The sequence below is a fragment of the Musca domestica genome, unplaced genomic scaffold, assembly GCF_030504385.1.
Source record: "Musca domestica strain aabys unplaced genomic scaffold, Musca_domestica.polishedcontigs.V.1.1 3, whole genome shotgun sequence".
In the NCBI taxonomy this organism is placed as follows: domain Eukaryota; kingdom Metazoa; phylum Arthropoda; class Insecta; order Diptera; family Muscidae; genus Musca; species Musca domestica.
In genome coordinates this window covers 2,298,117-2,324,747 of record NW_026712299.1, presented here as the reverse complement: position 1 = coordinate 2,324,747, position 26,631 = coordinate 2,298,117, and the positions used below count along the sequence as shown (strand labels likewise).

The window sequence follows — 26,631 nt, the reverse complement described above, 5'->3', positions numbered from 1 at the left end:
CACAACGACCTAATTGAGTCTAGAAACTAGTATGGCAAATTTGGTGAAGATCGATTCAGATATAGCTATAGCTCCCATATATACTGTTCATCCGATTTGTTATATTTGTTACCCACAGCCGTAATATGCACTCCATTACAACGATATTCAGGGAAATATATCAAATACAGCTCAGAAATATCTTTGCCAAATTTTATCGAGATCAGTTCAGATTTGGATATAGCTCCCATATATATCTTTATTTGATTTTAAAGTAATTTTGCACCAAATGGGCAATACAAGTCCGAATTCAAAAGGTTCAATTGCTTCGGCATATTTAGTCCTTTGAACTTTAAATTATAATTATAATCATAGCGTATATGGTAGAATTCTCCCATAAAAAATGTTTAATTGTTATGTGAAGGTCCCGCCCGACATTAAGATTTTCTTGACTGCACGGATTTCATGGAATCTTAATTCGAAAATTTTTAAAAGTGATAATTCACTTTGGTGGGGCGTTACTTTACAATTGAAACTCTCAAACCGCTGATACATGTGTTTTCTTTTATTAGGTCTACTATCATAATCTGCTGGATTTTCCCCGTAGTTTTTGGAAAAATTGTAATATCTGTTTAATGTCCACTCCATTTGAAAGTTGACTATCGAAAAAGTAATTACAATACTAATTCTCCGTCCAACTACAATCAGCAATCACTACACTCACACACTTCTACCAAAATCAAAACCTTTAAAAAACTAATTTGTTTTACAGTTCCATTTTTTGTGTGGGGCAGCAATTCTCTCGTCACTCATTTTTGTTATTCCCCCAACACAAATGCCTCTTAACCTCTTTTCAAAGTCGCTTACAAAACATTTCCCATTGACAGATAACGGTATTACAACACCGCATAAAGCAAGGCAATGACATGACAAAAACTGCAGTTAACGTTAGTGTTCTATGGAGGCGATGGAAGATGGATGGAGGAGGGACGGGTAGTGAAAAGGATATGGATATGGGATGGGGGGACACACTAAAGTAGTTCTTTCATTTAGTTGATTCTCTCTTCGTTGTCATTCATTAAACGACGACCCCTGAGTGTGAACGCATTGAATGAATAGTGGCTGCCTGGCTAGCGGTGGTGGTTGGTGGTGTTGTAACTTGTGTTGAATGTTTGTTCGTTTGTTTGTTTGCCAGCTGAAAGTCGACGTTTACATGCAACGTCTAGTTATCTTTCCCATTCATTGAGTTGAGCCAGGAATTATAGTTAATACAAAGTAACACGGCACAGTAGTCGACCGTTCTACCGACTATCTAACGAAGGTATACCGGAATTGCTCTGGTTTCAGGCAAAACAAACAAGAGTCATTTAAAAAGTATATTGGAGCAATGAGAATTGTGAATGTGTGTATGTGTGGTTTTTTACTTTTTCTTCGTGCCATTCATAAAGTTTGACTGGAGGATTAGGGGGAATGTCATAGATCATGGAAGTGAATTAAGCGCACATAAAAGTTTGCAAGAAATCAAAGAATTTCGAAAGAAGTTCTGTTTTAATTTAAAAAAAAAAGATGCATGTGGTGAAGGGTCGGCGTAGGTGTTTCAGTTCGGATTTAACACATATTGTTGTAGTACATAATACTTTGCGACAAAATTCAATTTTTCTCAATAATTATGGGGAAGAATCAGCAGATTAAAAGTTTACATCGAAAAGTAAAAGTAAGTAAGTAAAGTAAAAGTAGAGGGGCAAATTCCCCCCTCTTTCACGCTTTTGGATATTTTCAGATTAAGATTCCTCGTAATCCTTGCATTTAAGGTAGGAATTATTTCGCCGAAAATGTTAATCTTGAGCGAGTTATAAAAGGTTCTTTGTGGTCCTTTTGTTACGACCCCTTTAAACGGGATCGGAGCAAGTCAAAATATTCCAGAAAATCATTTCTCATAAAGTTCTACTGTAGGCCCTAGAAGGTCCTATGTCTAAATCTTATCTAAACGCCAGAAATTTATTTATATATAAAAAATAAATTTTAGGCTTAAAGCCGTACTTCTCTCTCTATTTCCTGTACATATCAACAAACGTTTTCAGTTGGCATTTTGAGCTTTTTTTATGTAAAAAATCTGTTAAAAAAAAATTAAAATTCACCTCTTGGTGCATCTTGTTTAAATTTTATAGCAAATTAAGAAAGAATGCTAAGTTTTGCAGAAATAAACAATGATATTTATTAACAAAAATGTACGTATGTATACAAATTTATTTTTTCCGAGACTCACTCTCTCCTCAAAAAATAATGTATAAAGGGTGATTTTGTCCTGGATTGGATACATGTTAAATTAACTGTAAAAAAAAAACACTTAAACATAATTTTTTTTAATTTAATGTCTTCTAGGACCTACAGTAAAATTTTTGTCACATAATTTTGTGAAATATTTTGTCTTGTTACGATCCCGTTTAACGGAAGTTTTTGACAATTGATCAAAATATCAGACGTCTAACCAATTTTAACAAATTTGATATAGAAAAATATGTAGATTTACCAAGTCTGAAAAGTATCGAAGAACTGTTTCGCAGGTTATGAGAGATATAAGTATTAAAAATTGTGAAATTGTGGTTCAATATATAATAACTTCCCACCACATTTTGCTTGAGAAAAATATTGGGATATGTTCAATTTGAAAACAATCGGATGTTTATTCTCCATTTTATTATTCAAAATTTTAACCCGTTGTGGGGGAGGTATCAGAAGGAGTGTCCCGATATATTCCATCTTCAAATTTTGTTCTTTTTTGATGGAAACATTGAGATATGCCGAGTTTGAAAGGAACCGTATATTTCGCGCTATTCAAAATTTTGACCCGTTGTGGGGAAGGTACCAGAAGAAGTTGTCCGGCATATTCCATCTTAAAACCTGGTTTTGTGTTGATAGAAATAGTGGGATTTGTGAAATTTGAAGAGAATCTGATGCTTATTTCGTATTTTATGAAAGATATAATTATTCAAAATTCATTATAACACTTATTCATTACTTTATAAGAGTTATAATTATTCCAAATTTGGATCTCTTGTGGGGGAGGTACTTGATGGAGTGGGTTCATATTGCCCATTTTCGCATACGATCTAGCACTGATTCAAAAATTTGGATTTGCTAAGTTTGAACAAAATTGGATCATCTATACTCTTTCTGTGCAATATTTTTTTTTTTATTTTTATACCCTACACCACAAGGTGGTCAGGGTATTATGTCTTTGTGCATTTGTTTGTAACAGGCAAAAGGAAACGAGATAGACCCATAGTTCCTTTTGATGATCTGCATAGAATTACTTTCTGAGTTGATTTATGCATGTCAGTCCGTCTGTCCGTCCGTCTGTCCGTCCGTCTGTCCGTCCGTCTGTCCATGTATTCTTGTGAACAAAATGTAGGTCGCATTTATTATCCGATTGAGATGAAATTTTCCAAACAACATTTGTTGGGCCCAAAGACGAACCCTATTGAAATTGGAGATAATCGGTAAAAATTTAGATATAGCTGCCATATATATCTTCGTCAGATTTGCCTTTTATTGTGCACCAAACGTGTAATATCAACCCGAATAGTATGGAATTTTGCACATACAACCAAATTAGGCCTGAAAATAAGAATGCCAAATTTGATGGAAATCGGTTCAGATATAGCTATAGCTCCCATACATATTGTTCATCCGATTTGTTATTTTTATCAGCCGCAGCCGTAATATGCACTCTGTAATAAAAATACTTAGGGAAAACAGAAATACCTTTGCTAAATTTTATCGAGATCGGCTCAGATTTGGATAAAGCTCCCATATATATCTTCGTCCGATTTGCCTTTTATTGTGCACCAAAAGTCTAATATTTGCCCAAATGGGATGGAATTTGGCACATACAACCGAATTGAGTCTAGAAGGTAGTATGCCAAATTTGATCGAAATCGGTTCAGATATAGCTATAGCTCCCATATATATATATTGTTTATCCGATTTGTTATTTTAGCCCTCCGCAGCCGTAATATGCACTCTGTAATAAAAATATTTTGGGAAATATATCAAATGCAGCTCAGAAATACCTTTGCTAAATTTTATCGAGATCGGCTCAGATTTGGATATAGCTCCCGATTGTCCGATTTTAAATTAATTGTGCACCAAATGGGCAATACAAGTGCGAATTTAAAAGATACATTATAATTATAATCATAAATTATAATTATAATCATAGCGTGTATGATGGAATTCTCCCACAAAAGCTTTTGATTGTTATGTGGAGCTCTACTAAATTAGCAAAGTGGTGTAGGGTATCATAAAGTCGGCCCCGCCCGGCTTTAGGACTTTCATTACTATGTTTTTTTTTTTTTTTTGTAAAATTTGACATCCACCTTGCCCTACTTAGTTATCCACAAAATCCATGGATTCATAGCTTGTGAATAATAGTTTAAAAGTGGTGTAGGGTATCATAAAGTCGGCCTCGCCCGGCATTAGGACTTTCTCTGCTGTTTTTTTTTTTTTTTTGTAAAATTTGACATCGACCTTGCCTTACTTAGTTATCCATACAAATCCATGGATTCAAAGCTTGTGAATAATAGTTGACAGAGAGATATTTCGAGATATATCACCCGAAAATAAAAAAAATAATATTTCCTCCTTATTATGGCGGAGGCTACAAAAATCTTTGCTGGGTTGATGCAGCCTTCACTGCATTTTAATAGAATTCCACAGCATTGAATTATTTGAATTATATTATATTTCAGTCACTTCAGGAAGTGGCATTAATTTGACATGATGAATACCCCTAATAATCAGAAACAATCAAGGACTGTTTTCACTTCCCTCTTATTACATGCATTTCTATGCAAATTACCAACACATACACATAATACACAAATACATCCATTGCAATATGAGTTTTCATGGCATCCTTTTATTAGATTTCATTTTTTTTTTTTTTCATTTTATTTTTTATTCTATTCCCCATTGAAACAAACTAACAACGATAGCTACCCATTATCAATGTGAATTAGTTACAAAACTTTAACAAACACATATTTTTTTTTCTTTATTCGAATGCATATTTTTTCTATGAATCCTTTTTATTATATATTTTATTTCATTCAACAATCTATACTCACCAATTAGCAAGTTAACTCCTTCGGTTAGGTCCTTATCGTACAGTGTTACCAACTTTCTGCCATCGACTATGAGTGGTGTTATATCCAGCAGGATACCCTCGGTAACGTCACAGTGTTCATGTCCGGAACGTGTTACCTGATACACCTGAGTGTTGTGTGCACTGCGGAAGCCACATAAAAGAATTCACAATAAGCACACACACCCACACACATAGAGATATACAATAGCACATTTGACATCGCCAGCCATAGAGTAAACAGCAGCAGCATCATCATCGCAAGCATCAAGAGCATCGTTGTTGTCATTTGTGAAGTTGCAGAAAGAGATATGAAAAGAGAAACACAAAAAACACAAATGTATAAAAAATTTGAAAAATAGAGAAAAACACGTTAAGAAAAATAACTTTTAATGGCGAGGAAAAAAAAAACAAGTAGCAAGTTCTGAGGGATCCACAAATCAGTGTTGAATAGAACATCAGAAAAGGGAATTGTACAAAATTTCCATTGAGTTTTAAGGACATTAAATTTGTTAGGTAATGTTGAGAGCTGAGAGTTAAGTTTTGGGGATAGATGTCGTGTTAACCGAACTACCTGCCACCTTTGGGTATAGGAGTGGGATTTTATAGAAAGTTGGTAATAGAATTATGTGATTGAAGAATAGAACATAAGGAAGGCGATATTTTAGTAGATTTCAGAAATTTAATCAAAAAAAAAAAATGAATTTCGATTCATAATAAATTTTTTTTACAAGTGGGCGCATATTAAAGATTTCATAACGTTCGAAGCTCTAAAAATTAACACGCAAAAAATCATAATACCCTCCACCATTTGGAACAAATTTGGAAATTTTCAAAAAATAAGATCCATTAAAAAATCTGTTAAAATCCTAAAAATACTGGTCGCTATATTGGAGTCCATACGAAGACGTGGACCTGGCCCACAGTCAACTTTGGTCATAAACCATTACAATACTAAAATACGAAACTTAAAAAAAATCCTGTGAATAATTTAGCTAAAATCGTCAAAATACCGAATATAGAGAGGTACTGATATATGGGGCTTATGCGAAGACCTGGGTCTGCCTAGTCAATTTTCTGTCACAAGCTGTAGTATATACTAGGAACTTCAAATCCCAAATGTCAAACAATTTCGGTGAATATTGTACCTAAAATCATCAAAATACCGAATACAGGGAGGTATTGATATATGGGAGATATACGAAGACCGGGAGCTGCATAGACAATTTTCTGACATAGACTATGGTTCCCATTACTAACTCTTTATACGAAATTTGAAACAACTCTTACATGGACCTGCAAGGACAATTTTCTGTGACAGACTGCACTACCTATAGGGAACTTCAAATACGAAATTTCAAACAATTTCGTTGAATATTGTACCTAAAACCAAATCAAAATACGGAATACATACGGAATATGGAGGTACTGATATATGGGGCCTATACGAAGACCTGCATACACAATTTTTTGTCATAGGCTGTAGTACCCATTACGAATTCTAAATACGAAATTTGAAACAACTCCGATAAATAATGTCGCTAAAATCATCACAATACTGAATATAGGGTGGTACCTTTATATAGAGGGCATACGAAGATGTGAGCATGTTTACGCAATTTTTTGTCATAGTCTGTAGTACCCATTACGAATTCTAAACCCAAATTTAGAACAACTCCGGTGAATAATATCCCTAAAATCGTCAAAATATCGAATATCCGGGGGTATCGTTGTATGTGGGCTATACGATATCGTGGACCTTTGTAGATATTTATCTTCCAGGGGGTAAGTACTCAGAAGGAACTTCTTTTGTGGATTTTCAGATAATTTCATTTCAAAATTTTGCAACCTCCGAATATCGGGGTTACCCTTACATGAGGGCTATACGATATCGTATACCAATATAAAGACTGATGTGTGCAAAATTTTAGATTCCTATCTTTATTCGTTTGGACACTAGAGTGGTTACAACAGACGGACAGAAGGACAGGGTTAAATCGTCTTAGAATTTTACGTTGATCAAGAATATCTAAAATTATTATTTCGATGAGTAACAAACGGAACAATGAAATTAATATACCCTCCATGTTATGTATGGTGGAGGGTATACAAATTTTATGATCCGCGAAGTATACATCTTTGGAAAAAAATATCCATCTATCTGTCAGTCTGCAAAATGCATAGTACTGAGGATATACTAAGTTTGCGTTATATTTGTAACTACTCGAAATTTAATAATGATGGTCACTCTTGGTCCGAAGCGTTTAGATAAGACTAGATTTTTAGAAATTCGAACTAGAACGGCACCTAAAGTATTAAAAGGTACTAGATATGGTACCCTTTGTATTGGAGGAAGCAGTAGAGCTGGAAATCTTTCATTTGGAATTCGCACTATTAGTGTACGAAAAGTACAAAAATGTTCTAAGTTTAATAGGATTTCGTATCATGTGCACGGTTAGAGCTAAAAATTGACATTCAGAATATGAATCAAGGTTGAGAAGTACAGTCGATATAAGGAGGTTCTTTTGGACGTGTGTATACGAAAAGGGTTCTAAATTTGGTACAATTCGATTTTGAAGGAACGGATGGAGCTGGAATCCTGAAATTTGAAATTTACATTATGTACCCGAAAGGTACTAAATGTTACTAAATTTGATACAATTTCGATTTGGATGAACCAATAGACCTGGAATTCTGAAATTAAGAGATAAGATTAATATTGCATTCTGGCACTGAGAAATGTATATAGTGTTGGAAATTCGTACTTATGTGTACTAAATTAGGTTCAGTTATAATTTTTGTTGAACCAATAGAGTTGGATTCCTGAAATTTGGAAATATGATTACAATTGCATTGTAGGACTGGAAATTTAGGAAATTTAGGAAATGGTAGGAAATTTCGGTTTTATATAGACAATGTTCTGTCATAGAAGGTAGAATCCATTTTGGACTCAAAAGAAGGAATATTAAAATATTCCATTAGGAATTGTGGCTAAAATCATCAAACTACCGATTATAGTAAGGTGTATAAACAATGTTCTGTCGCAGGATTTATAACCCATTATGAACTCAAAATAGCGAATTTTAAACTATTCAGTTGGAAAATGTGGGTGAAATATTCAAAGTACCGACTCTCCGGAGGTACAGTTATATGGGGCTATATAAAATCGTTGCCCGATTTAGCTCATCTCTGCACATGATTTGCCTACAGACAAAAGGCAGCTCTATGCTAAATTTTAGGTTTCTATCACAACCGGTTTGGACCCTAGCTTGATTGAAACAGACGGACAGATAAAAGAACCAACATGGGTGAATCGCCATAGAAATTTACTCTGATGGATCAAAACTGATTATTTCCATGAGTTACAAACGAGATGTCAAACTTAATATCCCCCGATAAGTGTGTGAATATTCAGACTTGAATTTCAAACGCAACAATGCCGTTGGGTATGAGGACAAATGTCCCCATTTACTCCAATGGCCAGCTAATATCAAACATAGAACACTGTTTTATATAATATTCCCATTTAATATAATGAGCAATGTGTTATATTGTTATTCAATTTCTAATCAAAAACATGCTGAAGTTGATGTTCTGCAAAATCTCCTTTATAACCATTTCCAACCAATCAGCCATATTCTCAAAGTTCACCTTCACAGCACTTTCTGTAGCTGAAGTTTATTCAAATGTTTCAATTAGGTTGTTTGAAAACAATCTCAATAAAGCTCCATTTTAGTTTTCAGTTTCCAGCTATCCATGGCTTTGCGAACATTTATGCAGCCATATTAAAGCCAACCGATCATTTACATTTTTTGCCCTGCTAGCCATTTTTTGCCGGAAGTGCTATGGCTTTCCGTGTAGCAGTGGCCAAAGTGTAAAATGCAAATACCAACAAAAAAAAAAAAAAAAGAGAATAACCTTCAACCATATTGTAAGTGACTTTAAATCCGTGCAAAGAATTTCCAACGAGCGTAGACCTAAAAACCTTTTAGCACTAATCCTTTGAATTGACACACACAGAGACAGACGCATACATACACATCAGTACATCAGCATATATGTGTGGATCTTGTAGTAAGCAGAGCATACAAGTTGGATATGGATGCATGTAAATGTAAAGGGTTGGATGAAAGGAAAAATATTTGGAGAACATATGTAAATCTGGGCGAGTGAAAGAAAATAGGGAGTGCGGTCTTTTTCTCTTTGTGGGAAAGAAAACATGCATAATGGGTTGTCAGGTTATGCCTCCAGACATGGTTTTTTTTGAATATTTGATAAGGGGTGGAGGCGTTGTATATTGATGAAGAAATTAAAAAAGAAACGTGGGAAGCAATGCCCGTCGTGTTCATTGATGTAGTTCAGAGTGACGGGATGAACATAAAAATCAGTATTTTGCCGATTTTCTTTTGAGTATTTTTTGTTCTTGTATCAGCAAGATAATCCAAATTGGCTTAGTTATATTTGGTATTAGGAGGATACAATAAGATTGATGTTGGGATAGGTTGTATGTAATGAGAATATTTCGACGTAGGCGGAGTCGATTATTTCTGGATTTTTACACCTAAATCTGTACACATGACAAGACATGATTTAAAACCTAAAAAAAATTGAGTTCGACCGAACCGAACTTTCAATACTCTCCTTTATACACCACCAAAAACATTTATAAATAATAGTATGTGGATTTTGGATTTTTTCGACTTCGGCGAACAAAGCTGATTGCTATCGAAATCGCCTATAAATACCGGAATACCCGGCTCTTTCTTGGATCACAGGATATTAGTTGTTTAAATGCGGTATCAGACAGACATCTTATGGAAACCAACAAGGACTGAATTGGCCAAATTAAAATATCTTGCATGAAGCATGATCCTCGATGTCTGAAATCAGCCAACGATGTCGGGAGAATAGTGCCTTTGTTCAAGAAAGAGAAATGAGAAATCTTGTCCAATCACATACACTCCTTGGTTAAGGACCTTGCTATTTTCAGAATCACAGCAAGGAGGGCCACTACCTGCCTTTAAGGATTCACAAAAATGTTAAATTATGAGTTCCGAATGATATTAGTAAGTCCTTTGCACATTGGACCCATATCAAATTTTGCTGTTCAAAACAATTTGAACATCTCCATGTGTTAACTGGAGAAATCAACAGTGTCCTCAATATCAAATTACAGAATTTCAGCTCTATCTCTCCACCCAATGTCAAATTTAGTACCATTAAAGTACGCATATCTAAAGCCAGCTCCATAGACACCAACAGTGACATCCATAACAAGCTTCGGGATTCCCGCACTATCCCTCCACCCAATGTCAAACTTAGTACTTTTAGTAGAATTATAGTGTACATTTCGAAAACCACCTTAATCCTAGATACCAACATAGACCTCAATATCGAATTTCAAAATTTCAGCTCTATCCTTCACCCAAGACAAAATTTCGTAATATTTAGCAAGCAAACCAAAATCAATCAACATTGCTCCATCCTATAAACCAACATTGATCTAAAATTAGTACCATTTAGTACTTTCCGAACAATTATAGTACGCATTTTCAAAACAATTTTCATATCTCAACCTCATTTATCACCCCCATTACTAAATTTTCAAGATTTCATCGCTATTTCTGCACCCAATACCAAATTTAGTAAAAATTAGTAGTTTTCGAATAATTACAGTACGTACTTCTAAAACCACATTCATATTTTAATTTCAGATACCAACATATACCTCAATATCAAATTTTAGGAATCCAGCCCTATATCTTCACACATTACCAAATTTAGTACCACTTAGTACTTTTCGTACAATCATAGTACACATTTCCAAACCATTCCCAAATCTCTGTCTCAGATACCAACAGAGACTTCGATATCAAATTTGAGGATTCCAGCCCTATCCGTCTATCCAATACTTCAATGTCTCAATCCTAGTTACTAACAGATAAGTCAATATCAAATTTGATAATTCTCTTCACCCAATACCCAATATGTACTATTTAGTACCTGTTTGTACAATTATAGCACACAATTCCAATATCATCTCCCATTCTTAATCCCAGATACCAATATATACCTGAATATCAAATTTGAGGATCCATGCCCTATCCTAATACCAAATATGGTACTATTTGGTACTTTTCGTAGATATAGAGAACACTTTTCAAAACCACCTTTCAAAAACCACCTCAATCCAATATATCAACAGAGACCTCAAAATCAAATTGTCAATTCAGTACCAAAATATCAATAACCAATTTAATGCATGTTTCCAAATCGCATGCATAGTCGAAATAGTGGTTTTAGAACCTAGGACTCTTTGTATCAAATCCGTTTCAGAACATTTGGATTCGATCTAGCGATGTCCGTCCGTCCGTCTGTCTGTCTGGCTGGTGCGCACGAAGGGAGTAGCCGATTTGGTCCAAACTTGGTACATCATAATATTTTTTATACCCTACACCACAAGGTGGTCAGGGTATTATGTCTTTGTGCATTTGTTTGTAACAGGCAAAAGGAAACAAGTTAGACCCATAGTTCCTTTTGATGATCTGCATAGAATCACATTCTGAGTCGATTTATGCATGCCCGTCTGTCCGTCCGTCCGTCTGTCCATGTATTTTTCTAAACAAAGTACAGATCGCATTTATTGCCCTATCCAGATGAAATTTGGCACAAATCATTTGTTTGGCCCAAGAACGAACCCTATTGAAATTGGAGATAATCGGTCAAAATTTGGATATAGCTCCCATATATATCTTCGTCCGATTGGCCTTTTATTGTGCACCAAACGTGTAATATCAGCCCGAATAGTATGGAATTTTGCAGATACAACCAAATTAAACCTGAAAATAAGTATGCCAAATTTGATCGAAATCGGTTCAGATATAGCTATAGCTCCCATATATATTTTTCATCCGATTTGCTATTTTTGTCGTTCGCAGCCGTAATATGCACTCTGTAACAACAATATTTTGGGGAAATATATCAAATACAGCTCAGAAATACATTTGCTAAATTTTATGGAGATCGGTTCAGATTTGGATATAGCTCCCATACATAACTTCGTCCGATTTACATTTTATTGTGCTCCAAACGTCTAATATTTGTCCACATGGGATGGAATTTGGCATTTACGACCGAAATGAGTCTAGAAGCTAGTATGTCAAATTTGGTGAAGATCGGTTCAGATATAGCTATAGCTCCCATATATATTGTTAATCCGATTTGTTGTATTTGTTACACACATCCGTAATATGCACTTCGTAACAACGATATTCAGGGAAATATATCAAATACAGCTCAGAAATATCTTTGCTAAATTTTATCGAGATCGGTTCAGATCTCTTTAACTGATTTCAAATTAATTTTGCATCAAATGGGCAATACAAGTCCGATTTTAAAAGATACAAATGCTTCGGCGTATTTAGTCCTTTGAGCTTTAAATTATAATCATAGCGTGTACGATTGAATTCTCCCATAAAAACTTCTAATTGTTATGTGGAGCTCAACTAAATCAGCAAAGTGGTGTAGGGTATCATAAAATCGGCCCCGCCCGACTTTAGGACTTACTTTACTGGTTATTTTTTTTTAATTTTTATCTGTCATAACTTGCCAAACAAGTCAGCGATTCTTTATAGCTTGCTATATCTATATATATCTCTCTTTGCCGGAAACCTAAATAAATAAATAAATTGTAATAAATGTTCGATTTTCTTGTAATATTGACCATACATATAAAAATATTATATGTATTAGATGAAGCTTGGAAATTTAATACTTCGGTCGACTATATCTGGTACCTCACGCACATGTTAACATTTTCTAAAAATTATCATATTATCATGTAAAGTGAAGGAAATTACCAATATTTATGTCATATTTATTTAGGTCCGATACGAAATGACCAATATTGGCCCATTCCTTCGGAACTTACTTCATAAGGGGTTAAACATTTGAATAGTCATGACAGATGTCAAAATATTTTTAAATAATCATACATTGGCTGAGGGTATACATCTGTCAACAAAACCGACAGATACTTTTTAACTTGTTTTACTAGAGTATGGCGTATGGAGCGTATGAGTATTAAACAGGACGGAGAATATTATGTATACGCGGAATATCATTTGTACTTCTTTAATCATAGCATTTTCAAAATTAGATTTTAACACTGAACAAACCTCAAAATATACGTAATGACTTGTATCTAAAAATTGGATCTAACAAAATATAGTTTAGGTACTTGTCCAAGGTTTTTTGTTATTGGAAGTGGCTATTCCTCTTCCATAGACCGATGGCTGCTTTTCACAAATATTTTTTAGAATTAAATTAGCTTTGGTAAACTTCAATTTAGATAAATTTTACTTGGACTTTTTTTTAAGATATAATATTAATGTAGCAAAAAAAGAAAAACACTTTTGAAGCGTTCCCATGGCTATAATTAAAACCAAGTATCCCACAATAAAATCCCTCCAACTCGTTACATACACGATTATGTTTTTTAATTTATTAAATTAATATTTTCATTTTATATTTTTCATTTTCATCATCCCACACACCAATTCCATTGTTGTATACTTTTCATTAACTACAAAGGATGTTGGGGTTGCCTTCTTCTTCTTTTTGTTCTTATAATAGCCCCGGGGCCATAACTTTGTTTATGGAAAAATGTCATGAAAAAAGGAAAGGTGTAAAAACAGATATTTAACATTTTATTCATTCTTGTTGTTTTTCAACTTGATAAAAAAAACACAACAAAACACGGACTAGGGCAATGCAGAATAGACGATTATGAATGGCAAAAAAAAAAAAAAAAACGGAAACCTGGAACTAATAAAAACAATCCCACATAAAAACTCAACATTAAATGTAAATGTATGCGCAAAGCGAAAAACATTCACATAAAATAAATTTTATGTTCAAATTTAAGTGCTGCCACACCAACAGATTTCCCTTTTGCAGTATTTTCCCCCCGGGGACATTTAAAGTGGATTTAGCTTATGGATGTGGGATCTTATCAAATATTACTTTGTTATGCTGCAGATAAATCAGAAGAAAAAATATTTTCCCTTTTTTCAGCATTTGTTTTGCCAAGCCCCCAGACCCGCACACATTTGAGTTGCAAAGATTTTATTTTTGTATGTTTAATATTCAATTAACAGCTATGCAAAAAAAAAAAAAAACAGAAAGAGGAATATTTTAAATTTTTAAAAAAGTATTAATTTTATATCCTTAGGCGGTTGAAAATGTTTTGTAACTATGTAGCAGGGATTTGTAAGGAAAAACTCGCATATTCCCTTAGATTGTCCAAAGCGTAAATCCGGGGTGAAAATAATTTGCAGTTAGAACAGTCGATTTTTAAATTTTTTTGAACGGAAATTTTTTTTCAAGGGCCAAAAGACCGTTAAACGTGTGTTTTAAAAAAAAAAAATTTTTTCAAGGACCAAAAGACCAAAAAAATATTTTTTCAAAGAGCAAAAGAACAATAAACGTTGATTTTTTAAAAAATATTTTTTCAAGGATCAAAAGACCAATAAACCTGGATTTTTTAAAGAATATTTTTTCAAGGACCAAAAGACCAATAAACGTGGATTTTTTAAAAGAACATTTTTTCAAGGACCAAAAAAACCAATAAACGTGGATTTTTTAAAGAATATTTTTTCAAGGACCAAAAGACCAATAAACGTGGATTTTTTAAAGAATATTTTTTCAAGGACCAAAAGACCAATAAACGTGGATTCTTTAAAGAATATTTTTTCAAGGACCAAAAGACCAATAAACGTGGATTTTTTAAAGAATATTTTTTCAAGGACCAAAAGACCAATAAACGTGGATTCTTTAAAGAATATTTTTTCAAGGACCAAAAGACCAATAAACGTGGATTTTTTAAAGAATATTTTTTCAAGGACCAAAAGACCAATAAACGTGGATTGTTTAAAGAATATTTTTTCAAAGGACTAAAAGACCAATAAACGTGGATTTTTTAAAGAATATTTTTTCATGCACCAAAAGACAAATAAACGTGGATTTTTGAAAAAAATATTTTTCAAGCACCAAAAGACCAATAAAAGTTGATTTTTTTAAAGAATATTTTTTCAAGGACCAAAAGACCAATAAACGTGGATTTTTTTAAAAGTATGTTTTCAAGGACCAAAAGACCAATAAACGTTGATTTTTTAAAAAATATTTTTTCAAGGACCAAAAGACCAATAAAAGTTGATTTTTTTAAAAATATTTTTTCAACTTTTATTGGACCAAAAGACCAATAAAAGTTGATTTTTTTAAAAATATTTTTTCAAGGACCAAAAGGCCAATAAACGTCGATTTTTTAAAGAATATTTTTTCAAGGACCAAAAGACTAATAAACGTGGATTTTTTGAAGAATATTTTTTCAAGGACCAAAAAAAAACTAATAAACGTGGATTTTTTAAAGAATATTTTTTCAAGGACCAAAAGACTAATAAACGTGGATTTTTTAAAGAATATTTTTTCAAGGACCAAAAGACTAATAAACGTGGATTTTTTAAAGAATATTTTTTCAAGGACCAAAAGACTAATAAACGTGGATTTTTTAAAGAATATTTTTTCAAGGACCAAAAGACTAATAAACGTGGATTTTTTAAAGAATATTTTTTCAAGGACCAAAAGACTAATAAACGTGGATTTTTTAAAGAATATTTTTTCAAGGACCAAAAGACTAATAAACGTGGATTTTTTAAAGAATATTTTTTCAAGGACCAAAAGACTAATAAACGTGGATTTTTTAAAGAATATTTTTTCAAGGACCAAAAGACTAATAAACGTGGATTTTTTAAAGAATATTTTTTCAAGGACCAAAAGACTAATAAACGTGGATTTTTTAAAGAATATTTTTTCAAGGACCAAAAGACTAATAAACGTGGATTTTTTAAAGAATATTTTTTCAAGGACCAAAAGACTAATAAACGTGGATTTTTTAAAGAATATTTTTTCAAGGACCAAAAGACTAATAAACGTGGATTTTTTAAAGAATATTTTTTCAAGGACCAAAAGACTAATAAACGTGGATTTTTTAAAGAATATTTTTTCAAGGACCATCAGACAAATAAACGTGGATTTTTTAAAGAATATTTTTTCAAGGACCAAAAGACTAATAAACGTGGATTTTTAAAGAATATTTTTTCAAGGACCAAAAGACTAATAAACGTGGATTTTTTAAAGAATATTTTTTCAAGGACCAAAAGACTAATAAACGTGGATTTTTTAAAGAATATTTTTTCAAGGACCAAAAGACTAATAAACGTGGATTTTTTAAAGAATATTTTTTCAAGGACCAAAAGACTAATAAACGTGGATTTTTTAAAGAATATTTTTTCAAGGACCAAAAGACTAATAAACGTGGATTTTTTAAAGAATATTTTTTCAAGGACCAAAAGACTAATAAACGTGGATTTTTTAAAGAATATTTTTTCAAGGACCAAAAGACTAATAAACGTGGATTTTTTAAAGAATATTTTTTCAAGGACCAAAAGACTAATAAACGTGGATTTTTTAAAGAATATTTTTTCAAGGACCAAAAGACTAATAAACGTGGATTTTTTAAAGAATATTTTTTCAAGGACCAAAAGACTAATAAACTTGGATTTTTTAAAGAATATTTTTTCAAGGACCAAAAGACTAATAAACGTGGATTTTTTAAAGAATATTTTTTCAAGGACCAAAAGACTAATAAACGTGGATTTTTTAAAGAATATTTTTTCAAGGACCATCAGACAAATAAACGTGGATTTTTTAAAGAATATTTTTTCAAGGACCATCAGACAAATAAACGTGGATTTTTTAAAGAATATTTTTTCAAGGACCAAAAGACTAATAAACGTGGATTTTTTAAAGAATATTTTTTCAAGGACCAAAAGACTAATAAACGTGGATTTTTTAAAGAATATTTTTTCAAGGACCAAAAGACTAATAAACGTGGATTTTTTAAAGAATATTTTTTCAAGGACCAAAAGACTAATAAACGTGGATTTTTTAAAGAATATTTTTTCAAGGACCAAAAGACTAATAAACGTGGATTTTTTAAAGAATATTTTTTCAAGGACCAAAAGACTAATAAACGTGGATTTTTTAAAGAATATTTTTTCAAGGACCAAAAGACTAAAAAACGTGGATTTTTTAAAGAATATTTTTGCAAGGACCATCCCAACAATAAACGTGGATTTTTTAAAGAATATTTTTTCAAGGACCAAAAGACTAAAAAACGTGGATTTTTTAAAGAATATTTTTGCAAGGACCATCCCAACAATAAACGTGGATTTTTTAAAGAATATTTTGTCAAGGGCCATAAACTTGTATAAAGAACTTTTTAATTTGATATCAAAATCATCTCCTGTTTTCGTTCTCTTCTTGAGTTTGTAATTAAAGTTTGTTTCCAGCATTTAATTTTGTTCGAATTCCGACACAACTTTCCCAGGGTCATTAAATTTCCAAGCAAATCCGTCCACTATCTTTTATTATTTAATGAAGCGAGTAATGCGATAAGTAAGGCAGAGAAATGTCATAGCTTTCCACGCAAAGAATACAATAGCCTTAAGAAACTTGCAAAACTCAAGAAAAAGAAGACTCAGATAAATGCCGTTTCTTTAAAATTTTCATTATTTTCACAAAGACGACAACAAAAACAAAAACTTAGAAGACAAATAGTGGGTAAAATGAGCAAACTCTCTATCTCTCTTTCTACCTCTCGACTTTACTCAAATAACTCTCCCAAGGATAATCGAATGTCCTTGACTAGTCCAACTTACCTGGTTGTTAGATTTACCTCCTTCGGATTTAAGAGGGCATCGTTTATTTCAACAATTAATATATCGCCTGATTGGATTTCAGCCTCTCCCTCCCAGGAGACCATCATGGCTGTGCAGTCCTTGTCCGTTTTACAGTTCTCCGGTGTCTGTAAAGAAGAGGAAAAGGACATGGATAAAAAGAAATGTTAAAAAAACACCATTCAAAAAAGGTTAAGGAAATTGAAAGCAAATAAAGAAGGACAAAAACAAAACCGAAGGCAGAAAAAAGTGGGTTATAATACTATATGGCGTTGTTCCAAAATAAAATTGTTTATGGGGACACATATGTATGGTGGCTACGCATATCGTCGAATGGTATCTACGGATTTTGGGTATTTGTTTTCATTTCTCCATTGATTTCATTATTCAAATAAGCAGATCCTTGTCATAAATTTCCTCTTAATAAATATTCAATTTTTTCACTCCAGCCAAACAGACCTCAGCAACCGCAAGAAGGATATAAGGAAAGAGCAAGAACAACAAAAAATGGAAATGCTTGAGGCTGAATATTAAAGAGAAACGAAAAAAGGTAGATTTATCAAATATCCATCAGCAAATGGCAACACACGAGCCAACACACACACACACACACACACGCACTCATGTGGGAAAATATGACTTAAAAACACAAGCTCCCCCTTTCCCTCTACTAGCCATGCTGCCATCTGCACATCAATAATAGGAAACATAAACAACTGGGAACATAAATCGAAATCCTTGATGACCTCATAACCTTTTCCTGATTATTTCCTTCCTTACATTATGCCCGCATGTTTTTCGGTTTTCTTGGTTATGTTTTTTTCTTTGTTTCTTGGTGGGAATCATGTGTTTGTTTGCCCAGTTCGTAAACCACACAAATTTATGTATGAATTTTATATGCAAACATATGAACAAATAAATTATTTATTTAAAGCAAGCAAGATATAAAATATTTTAAGAAAATGAAAGGATATTCTTGCTTTGTGAAAAAATATCTAGGTTTGTATTTTTTTGTGGATGTTTAGATGATAGGTACTTAGTAGTAGATAATATGGAATATTATCCGCTTTGAGAGTTTGATTTTTATACCCTCCACCATAGTATGGAGGGTATATTAAGTTTGTCATCCCGTTTGTAACACCTCGAAATATACATTTTAGACACCACAAAGTATATATATTCTTGATCAGCATAAAATTCTATGTCGATTTGGCAACGTCCGTCCGTCTGTGAAAATCACTCTAGCTTCCGAACGAAATGAAGCAGGTTGATAAAATTTTACTCAAATATATGTTATGTCTTCACACTTTTTGGTATTGAAAATGGGCCATGTAGGTCCACGTTTTGGTATAGCAAATTTCCGTATTTGGTGATTTAAGCGACATTATTCACCGGCATTTTTTCAAATTTGGCATTTGGAGTTCGTAATGGATACTACAGCCTATGACAAAAATTGGCTGTGCAGGTCCACGTCTTCGTATTGCACCGAATTTTTTTCGCATTTGAATTTTTTAACGGCTTATGACAGAAGTTGTCTATGCAGATCCCCGTCGTCATATAGACCCCAATATAATGGCTCCATTCGGTATTTTTAAGATTTTAACAGCATTTTTAACGGGTTTTATTTTTTTTTTTTTTTTTTTGAAAATCGCCAAACTCGTTCCAAATTATGGAGGGTATTCAAAGTTCGGCCCGGCCGAACTTACAGCTTTTAACTTGTTTTTTATTTGATGTGTGATATTAGAAGAGAACTGGATGCCTTTTTTCGGATTTAATAATCGTTTTAGTTATTCAAAACTTTGACCCTTTGTGTGGGAGGTACCAGAAGGAATGGCCCTATCTGTACAATATTCTTAGCATATCTTGTGTTTTTGGAAATATTGAGATGTACCAAGTTTGAATGGAATCGGATGTTAATTTCGTGTTTTATGAACTTCACGGATATTCAAAATGTTGACCCTTTGTGTGGAAAGTACCTGAAGGAGACAACCGATATATTCCATATTCACATCAAATCTTGTGTTAGTAGATATAATAGGATGTGTGTAATATGATAAAAACCGAGAGAACTGGATGCCTTTTTTCGGATTTAATAATCGTTTTAGTTATTCAAAACTTTGACCCTTTGTGTGGGAGGTACCAGAAGGAATGGCCCTATCTGTACCATATTCTTAGCATATCTTGTGTTTTTGGAAATATTGAGATGTACCAAGTTTGAATGGAATCGGATGTTAATTTCGTGTTTTATGAACTTCACGGATATTCAAAATGTTGACCCTTTGTGTGGAAAGTACCTGAAGGAGACAACCGATATATTCCATATTCACATCAAATCTTGTGTTAGTAGATATAATAGGATGTGTGTAATATGATAAAAACCGGATGTTTTTTTTTTTTTTTTTTTTTTTTTTTTTTTGGATTTTATGATTATTTTGGTTATTCAAAACCTTGGTCCTTTGTGGGAGAGGTATCAGAAGAAATTGTCCAATCTCTACCATCTTCAAAACAGATATTGGTATATCCTAGATTAAATTTAATTTTGAGTTTCTAAACAAACCAAATTTAACGAATTTTCCGAATTCGTTGTACATTTTTTCAGAGAAAGAAAAATGCAAATATCACTGTTGTGTATGGTACTTAAACCCGAAATCGGATGAAACGTACGTATGGGAGATATAGGTATATCTGAAACGATTTTCAGAAAATTTGAAGTATTCGCTTCGAAAATGAATTCGATCGGATGTGGTGAAATCCATTCTATTTGGCCGAATATTACACATATGGCGATATCGGACGAAAATATATGTAGGACCTATATCTAATTCCGAAGCGATATCCAACAAAATTGCCAGACATACTTTTGGAAATGGTGCATATCTTAGCTTGAGCTGAAGGCCAGCAAGTAATGATAGTTAGAAAACTATATTTTACTTGTTTCTTAAAAAATAATTACAGGTGCTTCCAATAGAATCGATATTGAGTATTAATATGGACATTACTATTGGTTGATTTAAACTACTTAAAGCCTCCAACCGAATTTTTCATTTTGAATTTTAGAACGTTAGGGAACTTTCCCAAATCACCAGAACAAGAACCTAATTTTGGGATTTCCAAACAAAATTGATTGTGGTTTAATTATTATATTTTTGAATGGAAAAATACCTTCTTTCAAAAATCGATTCAATATAAGCCCCAGGTTTAATATGGCCTTCATAGAGTTTTAACCAACCGTTTTTATTATAAATTCAAGAATTCTAGCTGTTCTCGTTCCCATTTATTGCAGATTGGTTTCTTAAAAGTACCGAAATCGTAAAATGTTTTAATCGAAACTTTGGAATCTTCGTCCAAAGCTATATATAAAATTTCGGAATTCTAGTTCTAACCAGTAAGGAAAGCTCAAAAGTCGGACGGGGCCGACTATATGATACCCTACACCACTATGCATATTTAGTAAAGCTCTCGTAAAAGAAAGGTTTATATTGAACTCTATGAGATATATGAAACAAAATATGATTATGGTAGAGTGCATATTCCGAAAGTTGGAGATTTAAACACCAAATCGGATGAAACGTATGTATGGAGCTAGAGCTATATCTGAACCGATTTCAATCAAGTTTTAAATGAAACTAGAATTAATTCGCTAGGAAGTGCAACTTTCACTCATTTGGGCTGAAACTAGCCATTTGGTGCAGAAGAAACCTTAAATCGGACGAAGATATATAGGGAAGCTATATCCAAATCTTATCTGATCTTGATAAAATTTGAATCATGTATTGCTGGGCTGAATCATATATCGGGTACCAAATATCATTTTTGTGGGGCGTATATTACGAATGTGAGGGACTTACACACCAAATCGGAAGAAACATATATATGGGAGATATAGCTATATCGGAACCGATTTCCACCAAATTAAAAGTATTTATTTCTATACTAAATTCGGTCGGAAGTGCCAAAATTCACACCATTTGGACTGATATTAGCCATTTGGTGCACAAGAAACCTAAAATCGGAAGATGAAGATATACATGGGAGCTATATCGAAATTTGAACCGAACTTGATAACATTTGATGTATGAATTGCTAGGCTGTATCTGATATCTGATGTTAAATATCAGTCTTGTGGAGTGCATAAGTTATGATACGAAATATTTGTATCAAACCAATGTAAAATATTCTTCTCTTTGTTTTCTCTTATTTTTGATTATCATTACCTACTTTCTTTTTACCTAGTTTTAGTCTTAATTTTTATTATAACATCTTCTTTCCATATTTTTATCAACGTACCGTTATTTCTTTTCATTCTTAGTTTTAGAACAAAGTTATAAAATTATGTATTCTAGTTTTAAGTTTAGTTTAATTGTGACTGTCGGAATACAAGGTTGTAAACCGGATCAAATACAAATATAATTTAAAATTGAAAAAACCATAAATTGTTTTATTTAAATTACTTAACTGGCGCAGTCGTTTGTCGAACCATTTTTTAAACTGAAGTTTTGAAAAAAAAAAAAATAATTGAAGGGCACTTCTTGCAATTCAAAAACTAAACCAAATTTAAAGAAAATCATTTAAATATCAAAAGGTATGTGTATACCTAATTTTTATTAACTAAGTGAAAAAGTGTACAAAAGTACAAACTACTACACCGAAAATAAAATAACCTATTCTTATTAATATTTAAAGTCTAAAATTTAATTTTAAATTTCCTAAAACCTTAAAAACTTGATAAAATTTCATCATCAAATCAAATGATTATGTAACCAATAAAAACTTTAAAAAATGGCATAGTAACAGTCTTAGCAAAGCAAAGCAAAGCAAAAATAAAAAAAATATGTAAAGAAAAGAAACTTGCAAAAATTTGGCATAGTAACAATCATAACAACAAAGAAAAAATAATAAACAAAAAAAAATATTATAAAGAAAAGAAAGAATTACAGAAGAGCGAACCAGCCGCAAATAAATATCACTCTCATCTCTAATTAAACAAAAATCAAATAAAAAAATGCTGTCTACCAATGATGTTCTAAAAGACGCTCAGAGAATCCACGAGTTTAGAGGCGACGATGCTTATGCTCTCTCATCATTTTTAAGAGAAGTAGAAACTGTTTTCACTCTTGTGCAATCAAATCCAGATGTTAAGGAATACATTTATCAGAGAGTTGTTCTAAATAAGTTGCAGGGACAAGCTCTCCATATATTGAGAACATTGGGGCTGAATCCAACGTGGGAGGAGGTAAAGGAAGCATTGATTAGTAATTTTGGGGTAAGAGAAAGTTACCATCAACTCTTTCAAGATGCGTTTGCTGCGAGAAATAGTAATATTGTGAATTATTATAACTTTTTAAGAGATATTTTATGTAAAATTAATGAGAAATTCGAATATGATAAGGAAAAACCTGCTGAATTTAATAATGTAAATTCAGAAAAAATTATTTTAAAGACATTCATAAATAACATAGACGTAAATTTAGCATCAGTTATAATTAATAGAAACATTGTAAAATTAAGAGAAGCTTTTAATTTACTAGAAAGAGAGGGGTTAATTCGTAATAATTTTAATAAAGAAGGTAATAACAACAACTGCCACTGTAACTCTATTAAAAGAAGTACAATATTACAGCACAACTTTGAGAACCAAAATGTACATAGACCTGTTCACTCCCCAACACCATTTCATAATTTCGGACAACATAAAAATAATTATCAAAACAAATCTAATTATAATAATTATGGTACACAAAGTAGAAATTTTTCAAATAGAACAAATAGTAATTTCCAAGAAAACTATCCCCAAAATAATAACAATTGGTATCCCAATAGATATAATACCAATTCCTCTCAGGGAGCAATACCTAAAAATACATTCCACAAAACAAATAGTACAAATTCCCGACATAGTAATAATATACAAATGGATGTAGAACATTTCCAAGAGGGTTCTCCTAACCTAGTTCAAGATGAAGTAAATTTTCACATAGGTGCCCATCCAAACCACTTCCAATAGTAACACTTACGATTGGTGATCATAAAATTAAGACTTTGGTTGACACTGGATCATCAACATCCCTATTAAATGAAGATAAGTTACAAGAATATAAGAGATTACCATTAAAAACTCCTTTATGCTTCTCATCGTTGAATAATAGGACTAATATAACTCATGAAATTATATCACAACTGCCAATTGAATTCCAAGAAGACGGTACTATTTCTTGGAAATTAACAAAATTTGATGGGAAGCAATTCGATGCAATTCTGGGACAGAATATTTTAAAACCATTAGGTGCAATTATTGATATGAAATCAGAGACACTGACAATAAATCAAAATACCATAGAATTTGTTAAAACGTGTCCATATTTGGATCATGAGATTTATCGGTTAGAAATAACAGAAATTGACAATAATATATTGGATCAACTATACCATGGCTTAAATAAGGAGGAATCTTTACAACTAGATTTTCTTTTAGAAACATATAAAGACTTAATATATACTGAGAGCCAAACTTTGACAAACACAAATCTAGTTCAACATGAAATACATACAACGAATGACAGACCATTATATACAAAAATGTATCGCTACCCTCAAATCCACGAAAAAGAAATATATAGACAAATAGATGAAATGTTAAAACAGGGCATTATAAAGGAAAGTAATTCGCCATACAATAGTCCGTTATGTATAGTACCTAAGAAAATTTATCACTCAGGGGATCAAAAATGGCGAATTGTAATAGATTATCGAAAACTGAACGAAGTCACCACAGATGATAAGTTTCCTATCCCTAATATTGAAAATATATTAGATAAGTTAGGACGTGCCCAATACTTCACAACAATTGATTTGGCTAAAGGGTTTCACCAAATTCTTCTCAAAGAAGAAGACCGGTCGAAAACTGCATTTTCCACCCCTTATGGGCACTACGAATATGTCAGAATGCCATTCGGCTTAAAGAATGCTCCTGCCACATTCCAGAGGTTCATAAACGCTGTTTTGCGAGAACTTATAAATAAAATTTGTGTTGTTTACTTAGACGACATATTAATATTCTCTACAAGTCTACAAGAACATATATGTAATATAAAGAAAGTATTCAATGTATTAAGAGAGGCTAACCTCAAAATTCAAATTAATAAATGTTCATTTTTTTCTAAAGAAACATTATATCTTGGTCACATTTTGACATCTGAAGGAGTCAAACCCAATCCGACTAAAGTCGAAACTATCCAGAAGCTTAAGCTTCCAAATACGGTTAAAGGAATTAAGTCCTTTTTAGGAATGACTGGGTATTATCGGAAATTTATAAGGGACTATTCTCAGGTAGCATACCCTATAATTAAGTATTTAAAAAAGGATGTAAAGTTAAACGTTTGCGACCCAAATTATAGAAATGCTTTTGAAAAACTTAAGTTAATTATAACAGAAGCGCCGGTACTGAAATATCCCGATTTTAAACAATCATTTCAGCTGATCACAGATGCTAGCTTAAATGCTCTAGGAGCAGTCTTACAACAAAATGGTCACCCGATTTCGTTTGCTAGTAGAACCTTGAATAACCACGAAAAAAATTATTCAGCTACGGAGAAAGAATTATTAGCAATAGTTTGGGCTACAGCATATTTCCGACCATATTTATATGGAGCCAAATTCGAAATTTTATCAGATCATCAACCTTTAAAATGGTTGTTTATAAAATCCCAGAGTAGAGATTTGAATCCGAGATTATATAGATGGATGATAAAGTTAAGTGAATATAATATAAGAGTAAACTACATTAAAGGGAAAGATAATGTTGTTGCAGATTTTCTTAGTAGAATCAATGAAAATGGAGAAATTTATTTATTTAAATCCCACAATGAGGAGGGTTCCTTGTTTAACAATGTGCAAACTGAAATGGAGACCGTTCACTCACAGGAGGAGGAGAGGAATGATCATATTCCCATTTTCAATACTGTGGTAAATAGATTCAGAACTCAAATAATTTTGACGAAGAATAAGATAAAAGATATAGAACAAAAAAATGGAAATAAAAAAATATTTATCGATTCAGTAGATATTGCGGAAAATTTAGATAGTATATTACTTCAAAATGTAGAAAAAGGTAAAGTGGGAATATATACAGAGCTTGATGATCATAGCTACAATCTTCTACAAAAAAGGATTATCGATTTATTTGACGGACATAATGAAATTAAATTTGTTAGATGTTCTTATCATGCTGTAGATATGCCTACTGAGGACGAAACGTTTGCACAGATACATCAATGTCACAAAAACGAAACCGGTCATACGGGCATAAACGAAAATTACGAAGGTTTGAAAAGACTGATATATTTTCCAAATTTAAAGCTTTTGGTGCAAAAATATGTCGATAATTGTGACATTTGCAATAGATCTAAATTTGATAACAGAAACCCCAACCGACGTTAATCAAATAATCCACATGGATGTGTACACAAATTCCAAATCCAATTTTTTAACCTTTATTGACCGTTTTTCGAAATTTGCTTCTTGTTTTTATCTCGAAGATAGGAATAATCAAACCATAATCGAAAAAATTAGACAATACATATCACAAAAAGGGCATTTTGTTAAACTTGTAACAGACAATGAATTTAAAAGCGTTAATATTAAAGATTTTTTGAAAAATGAAAATATTACACTTCACTTGGCGATGCCAAATAGTCACACTGGTAATGGGGA

The 26,631-nt window shown here is 32.4% G+C and overlaps 1 protein-coding gene across 2 annotated transcripts in view; it reads right to left on the bottom strand.

The window, feature by feature from the left end:
• Positions 1-26,631, bottom strand: part of LOC101894833 (mucin-4-like) — a 203,953-nt gene that overhangs the window by 66,860 nt on the left and 110,462 nt on the right. For both annotated transcript variants that reach the window (XM_059124549.1, XM_059124550.1), the window contains 2 exons: positions 17,905-18,050; positions 5,109-5,269 (listed from right to left, as the gene is read on the bottom strand). In XM_059124549.1, the coding sequence (XP_058980532.1) occupies positions 5,109-5,269; positions 17,905-18,050 (307 nt within the window). The remainder of the gene's footprint in view (positions 1-5,108; positions 5,270-17,904; positions 18,051-26,631) is intronic.